Source organism: Pinus tabuliformis, chromosome X (assembly GCF_031772625.1).
Source record: "Pinus tabuliformis cultivar Carrire ecotype Pingquan chromosome X, CPIR1, whole genome shotgun sequence".
NCBI classification, from domain to species: domain Eukaryota; kingdom Viridiplantae; phylum Streptophyta; class Pinopsida; order Pinales; family Pinaceae; genus Pinus; species Pinus tabuliformis.
The window spans coordinates 180,827,595-180,835,582 of NC_142308.1; the positions used below are offsets into that span (position 1 = coordinate 180,827,595).

The 7,988-nt window shown below is 35.5% G+C and overlaps 1 protein-coding gene across 1 annotated transcript; it reads right to left on the minus strand.

Annotated features, from left to right (window-relative positions):
- Positions 1 to 400: 400 nt before the first annotated feature.
- LOC149139040 (SKP1-interacting partner 15-like) lies at positions 401 to 7,752 on the minus strand. Its single transcript, XM_089450564.1, has 3 exons — positions 7,578 to 7,752; positions 875 to 954; positions 401 to 793 (listed from the first exon to the last, which is right to left on the minus strand). Exons 1-3 carry the CDS (start codon positions 7,750 to 7,752, stop codon positions 401 to 403), a joined length of 648 nt encoding a protein of 215 aa, XP_089306690.1.
- Positions 7,753 to 7,988: the final 236 nt, after the last annotated feature.

Genomic DNA, 7,988 nt, shown 5'->3' on the forward strand with positions numbered 1-7,988 from the left:
ATCCTTCTCTACCTTCCCATAGAGTATAAATTACAATAAAAAGGAAAAAATTGATCCAGTTTTATTATTTTAGATCTGAGATGAGTGATCTCAAATTTCAGTTAACAAACACTTCCTAACACATTGGAATATTGTTATCAGTTCAGTTTCATTGAAAATGAAATAACATAAGAACAAATTCGTTCACTCACGTTTATTAAAGGCACAACATCCAATCTGGGTTCAAATGGAAACGTTTTGCAAATAACATTCCTCTATCCAAGATGATTATCAACCAAAATCCAACATCCATTTCCAACTTCGGATAAATTCCAAAAACCAATATTCCAACCTTTCTGTTTGAGAAATAAACCCCTTCAATCCCACCAAATATATCGACCCCACCTTCAGCATCAAAGTGTCACAAGAATTCCATGGGAATCCTACCAGCCTCATCCCATTCAAGACTGTTGAGATCAAGTTCTAGAATAATAAATGTAGAAAAAGTTGAAGTCAATGAGAACGATGACTTCAAACCCCCTACAATTAACATGTAGTGTCCTCTTCCCTTGATAAGCCGAGGCTCTTTAATAATATCAAAGATATCATCCCAGATGTCATTTCTAACAGGGCTCCAGAATCCCCCATACACATCCTCTATTTTTAAACTAGCAAGCCTCCACCTGGGATGCCAAGCAGAACCCACATCCTCAAGCCCATAGATTACACCATTGAAATCCATCACATGGCTTCTAGGTCTGAAGGGTTCGCATCCAAATCTAATCCAATGGTTATTGTGTGGATAGTAACAAGCCTGAAGGCCATCAACCATGATTAGTATCTTGTGGGGCTAAGACTCTAGATCTTCATTTATCAACATAATGGGGAAGGATACGAGGTCATGGAGGGGAGGGAGCATCCTATACTTCTTAGTTAAGGGATTGTAGAGGAAAAGTGAAATGGTGGAGTTGGACTCTGTGATGCAGACCAGTCCTCATGAGGCTGCCAGTGGGATTATGAATTTGGGAGGGAGGAATGAGAGATCCAATTCATAGAATCCGTGCAATGACGGCTCGTAGAGATTGAGGAATCTGTGGTTGTTAGACGCTACATCGTCTCCTTGGTCATGTATGAGGGTGAGCAAGGAGTTGATATTGGGGATTTTAAGGTAATGGCATAAGAATTGAATGGATGTCAAGATTTTATTCCCATGCTTGCAAAGAGAGCGAGAGGAAACTATGTCAATGAGAAGAATATGGGAGAAGACTCACTCTAACACGTCCTTTAGCAAATCATCCCATTTATTAAAATATTATGAAAAAGAACGCTATCAAATTGTTTTCATGGAAAATAATTTCACTACCATGAGCTTGATTACCCATTTTATTTTTGGTTAAATGTCGTGAATGTGATCCCAATGTATCATATAATAGTCCCAAAATAACACGCAAACTTTATACGTTTTAGAATTTCCATTATCAATTGTCTCAGTGACAAATATTTCCCTTATAGTTTTGGAATGTAGGTACACCATCCCTGAGATACCTACACTGGAATCTCCACTACCACCAACTGTAGAGGCAAATCTAATGATCCTCCATCATTAGAGAGTAAATCCGTTAATTGCTCGCTAATGGACTTGTGCCGACACAACGTGCATGAGCACCTAATAATTTCACCTTCTTCAATCACTATTTTCATGCAACATAACAATATACAGATATTATTAACTCTAAAAATAGTACTCTACTAATTTTCCCCAATTACGTTTAAAATCGGCCCTTATGATATTCTGGTGGTACAATCACTAGGATGGCAGATTAAAAGGATCACAACTAAATGTCTAACATAATTAAACTCATGCTAACCCAATCTCGACTGCATCTTCATTAAACAAGAACTATAAAATACTAAATGTTTATTTTTAATAGATCATAAAGTAACTAATGATTCTGCTAACAACTAACTAACAACTAAGGCAATCAAGCTAACTATTAGTCATGAAATTCTTTGCTTATTCTCAATCTATCATTTGACTTGGAAAAGTTGTGTGCACGACTAGACAAAGTGGTATGGATGACTAGGTCATTGTATTAATACCAAGTCCAACTTGTTTGGGATGAGAGTGTCCTTGCTTTAGTCAGAATGGGACTGGGTGGTAACTTTAGTTTGAATCACTAAAGGAGTGTCTTGCTACATGGGCATTTGAAAATCTTCTCTGTTTCCATGAGAATAAGAGGGTTGTATGTTGTCCTCCCTGTCTAATTGTATAAATTCTTCTAACTAACATTTATTACATAATGGAATTATCAATTATGGAGGAAAATCTAATTTGAAGGGGCCTCCCCCATAAATTGGAGAATCTTGTATTGGCCATACGGAATTGGTTATAGCTTGTGATGAATTTATTTTTTTTAAAATGGATAGAATTTATTTCAATGATTGTACTCACATTCCACCATTTCCAAGCTTATTATAGTTCCCATTAAGCCTGAGGCTTGAGCCTAAGCTCTGATACCACCTGTCACATCTCCCATTCAAGACCCTTATTTTTTTTTTTGAATTCTAGTTTATTTTCAAACTTACTTGAGTTCTACACAATCTTAATAATAACGTCTTTCCCTCTTAGTGAATACATCACACAATATTAGTAACAACATATTACAATATTAATTAAAGCGTTAGTGACAACATCTTACAATCTTAATGACAATGTATTAGATTTTGGTGAATTGTTATTCCATTTAACATTTCAACTATGAAGCCAATGTTACTATCTCACTAGCGAGATAGGTAGGTAAATCCTACCTATTGATTACAAGGATCCTAAACAGGTTATAATGTTTAATGACTACAAACATTCAAAACCAACCATATCATACCAAAAAGACTCTAGACCTGAGATACTTGACATTAGACTGAAATTGAGACCAAAAATGACGATTGTGGTGATGGTAATACTAGCAAGCTCTAGATTGCCCAAGTGGCCTGTGAAGGATTGTGTAACGAGGTTCATCCCATACAGCATGAGACATGTAAAAATGGCAGGGCATGCTATCCACCACATATTCTTTGATTTAACCCAAAATATCTTCTTCAAATGCCCCTCTACTTCTCTATATTTACGGAAGATTATAACACTATCCCTTCTTCACCAGAATTAGAAATCAGAGAGACATGTCCTCCATTCTGGAGAAGAAGGGAGATGGAGGAAGGGATAGTGTTATAATATTCCAGAAATACAATGAAGCAGACGGGGATTTGAAGAAGAGAATTTGGGTTAAATTGAAGAAGTTATGGTGGATAATAGACCCTGTCATTTCTAGATGTCTCATGACATATGGGATCAACCTTGTTAAATAATCCTTCACAGGCCACTTGGGCAATCTGGAGCTTGTTGGTATTACCATCACCACAATTCTCATTTTTGACCTTAGTTTCAACCTGATGGTAAGTATCTTATGTGTAGAGTCCTTTTTGTATGATATGGTTGGTTTTGAATGTTTAATAGTCATCCAACATTATAACCTATTTAGGATCCTTTTAATCAATAGGTAGGATTTACCTACCTATCTGGCTTGTGAGACAATAACATTGGCAACATAGTTGAAATGTTAAATGGAATAATGATTCACCAAACTCTAAGATGTTGTCGTTGAGATAGTAATATCTTGTCACTAATGCTTTCATTAAGATTGTAAGATGTTGTTACTAAGATTTCGTGATGTTGTCACTAACATCATAATATGTTATTTTTAAGATTGTGTATAACTCAAGTAACTTTGAAAATAATCTAGAATTTGCAAGAAAAAAAAAGTGGCCTTGAACGGGAGATGTGACATCTTATGATGTTAGTGACAAAAACACATAATATTAGTAACAACATATTAAAATTTTAATGAAAGTGTTGGTGATAACATTTACAATATCAATGACAACTTCTTAGTGTTTTGGCGATTCATTATTCCATTTAACGTTTCAACTATGCTACCAACACTACTGTATCAAAATTCGGATAGGTAGGTAAATCCTACCTATTGATTACAAGGATCATAAACATTCTATAATGTTTAATGATTAAATAGTATTCAAAACCAACCATATCATACCAGAAAGACTGTAGACCCGAGATACCTACCATCAAGATGAAACTGAGACTAATAATGATGATTGTGGTGATGGTAATACCCACAAGCTCTAGATCGCCCAAGTGGCCTACGAAGGATTGTGTAATGAGGTTTGTCCCGTACGTCGTGAGACGTGTAAAAATGGCAAGGCCTGCTATCTTCCAAACATTCCTCAATTTAAACCAAATTATCTTCTTCAAATCCCCCTCTGCTTTGTTGTATTTATTGAAGATTATAACATTGTCCCTTCATCCATCTCCCTTCTTCTCAAGAATGAGAACTCGTAGAGACTTGCCATCCATTATGTTTTAATTAATCACTTTAGAGAGGTTATTAGAGGGAAGTGAAGGAAGAAGGAAGGAATGAATGAGAATCAACTCCACACTTGAACTCCGACAGCTGTTGGTTTTCAATGCATAATAAGGCTGGACATGGGCAAGTTGAATATGTCTTGATGGTTCATAAATATGGGCTGAAAATCATTTTAAATGGTGGAGAATCCCTGTGGAATACGTTATCTAACCACTCATAATTTTACAAACATTCTATTATATATCCCAAGATGAAAAGTTATAGCTACAATAAATAAATAACATACACAAACTTACAAATTAAGTTCAATTCGAAAGTGATTTAAACCTGCCACCAAACAGTTGGAAGAAACTAAAAGATGAATCAAAATGATCTGTGATCCATTATATTGAACCAGATTAGCTGATAGAGTGTCACTTGAAAAATCACACACCACCACCCAACCTAGAAATAACTTCCTCTAGTTCACCCCCGAGCTGAGAGTACTTGCCCATTGATCAAAACACCCTTGTTGATCTCCTCAATGGGTATTTAATTCACTTCATTCATGATAACATTTCCTTTAGCGATGTCCTACTTTTGTAGATCTTTTTATCTGCTTGCCTAGGCTTTTCCCATAAAATCTCACCTTTCTCTTCGAGGAGGCTTTTATTTTTTCTCCAAACTTAACATATTTCTCAAGCTAAGTAGCTTAATCGATATTTATCTCCCATCCATTAAGCTTATCTAGAATTTGATCTAGAATTATTATCATGAAATAATTATCCATTCACACTCACCTATAAAATTTTATTTGGCAAGAGTCTCATCTCTAAGTATCTCAATTTCCAAGCATTTAAATTTCATTTATCTATTTGGTAATAAAATATTTACTCACATTTTTACCCCAATCCTAGCTTTTCTGCTATAACTCAGTGTAACTTTACCTAACATAATAGCAATGGAAACATATTAAAAAAATAATTTTAATATCTTTCAGCTTAATATTTAATAAATTAAATTTATTATCTATTAAAAAGAAGAATGGTAAATTAAATATTCCATACTTTAAAATAATCTATATGCTTGCATTTTTAGTACAAAGGATATAATAAAGCACGTGTATTGAACGACAAAGTAAGACACTAGTTTGGATGGGTAAAGTTTTGGATATGAAGAAAAGAGGGATTTTATATATGGGTATTTTCATGGTTGTTTCATAAAAGTTAGTTTTATATTTATATTATATATATATATATATATATATATATTATATATAATTTTTTTAGAAAAAATAATAAAGCGTATTATTTTAGTTTTGATGTTTCTTTAATAAGAATATATTGCATCCAAAAATAAATATATATTAATTTTTTATATTATTATAATTTTATCATTTTATATTTATTTTAAGTTACATAATTATATATATAGATTTGTTAGAACATATCAAAAAAAAATTATGGCCTAAAATCAGAGAGGAGAACAAAATAAAAATAAAAGCACCAACAAAATAAGAAAGACAGGATATAGTTATTTATGATGTTACAAGAGTGAGATTCTCTAGATGAGAACCAAGGGGTCCAAAACCATAGAGGAGCACAAAACAGAAATTCTAGCAAAATAAAAAAGATGATATGTAGCTATCTAAGAGTCTCATGAAGTTACTAGAGTAGGATTCTCTAGATTAGAACTAGGGGAGATGGAAGTTAGAATTCACATTGTATATGCCTTTCCATATTAGCCCAGTGTGTGTCTAGGTGAAATAAATTGTCTTGAATATACCATTTGTTAATTTAGAGGTCATTAAGAAAGGCAATAATCTCATTACAATCATTATGATTTTCCTTGAGGATTTTCCCCAACAATGTCTTTAGCTCTAAGTGCCGGGTGACCGAATGAATGTATTTGACTCTCCTACCCCTAGTATTAGTAGGGTCTGAGAGCCAATGAGAGACTCCGTTCATGATCTCAGATTCAAAGGGTGATCTCATTTCACATCTAATAGACCTTTCAAGGTGGAAAATATATGTTTGTGTGCTAGAATATGGGGAAGTTTCAAAGGACATTGTCGCCTCCTTAGCCATAACCTCAACAAGAGGCTAACTAGATTATCCCTACTCACCTACACCTTGACTAGATCGTCCTCATTCCCTTGCATCCCAATGGGCATGACCACATTTTTTGTTGCATGGTGAATGAAACAGCAAGCCAAATAACACAAACCTCAATTAATCTATAGAAGTAGCTTGGATGAGTGACCACCCAGGATAAACTAACAGGACTTATCAAAATATCATAGAAATAAATAAGGATTACACCTTCACGCTCACCATAGTACCAGAGAGCTAATGGTTAGACCAAGTTGTTGGTAGATCGAGACAATAGACATGAGGCAAATAAAACCTCACCAGCGAGACTGAAACATCACCACAGGAGGATAGAAATTAGGGAATGGAAGTTAGAGGCTCGATACCTATCTGATTGGAAAAACCGATGAAAATCAAACCAATAGAGAGTGCATAATTTCAAATTAAATAGCCGAGAGAAGAAAACAACAAAATTTATATAAGAGAGGAGCCAGAACCCAACTATAATCCGTCATGCAAATAAGACAGAAATTATGGACAATACTATCCAAGAATCCTGAATTTCCTCTGAAATTGACCAAATGAAGAAGGGGATGCCCAACAGAAGACTAACACTAGAGTATTGCACCTTTCACAACTCCAAATCCATCCTAGAATGTGTGTGAAAACTTAACACATTCCTAACACCATAGGCACGGGCTTTGTGATCTTGTTTTTTCCAGTCAAAGAGTCGCATAGGAAATGGCCACTCATACCGGTAACTTCCCACCTAAGATCTAAGAGCCAAGCTTGCAAGGTTTCCTATAATTCTACCATGCCACATTTAGAGAAACCACACTATGTACATCTACAAACAACTAGACAGATGAATCGAGAGACTCATATAGGTACAAACCATGAAGAACTTAAACTTACCATCACTCATTTCGTGTAGGGAGGTATGCCACACTTCCCCCTCTTTATTGATTTTGGGATTTGGTAAAGTAACAAGCACCCCTCGAACTCCTCATTTCCATGTTTTTCCATTCTCATTCAGCTCATCAAAAAAAAAAAAATTTTTTATTTATGTTAAATAACAAAATGTATTTACCCAGATGCGGGTGGCATTCAATGATATTAATGAGGAACCGCAAAGAGCAGGCAGCTGGCCTTGCACCTGGCTGGCGGACGGCCCCCATCGCATGCACCTCGGGCTGGCAGACACCTTCAAAGGCACGCGAATTGACTCTGCTGCAGAACAGTATGTTGGTCACACAGTTCGGCATTTATGAGCGCCTGGTTCAAGAGCATTTAGGTAAGATTTTATGTATGGCTTCATTTTTAATTCACGCCATTGTCACTGGTTTATTTCACCTCCGCTCGGAATTCTTCCTGCACCCTTGCCTGGCTCATCGTATTTGGAAGCTCGCCTGGTCTTTTGATGTTATTGGGCTCCTCTGCGCTCAAATTCTCACCCGTCTGCTCCGCCTCAACCCCTTTCTCAGTCAGCCTGTTATCCTAA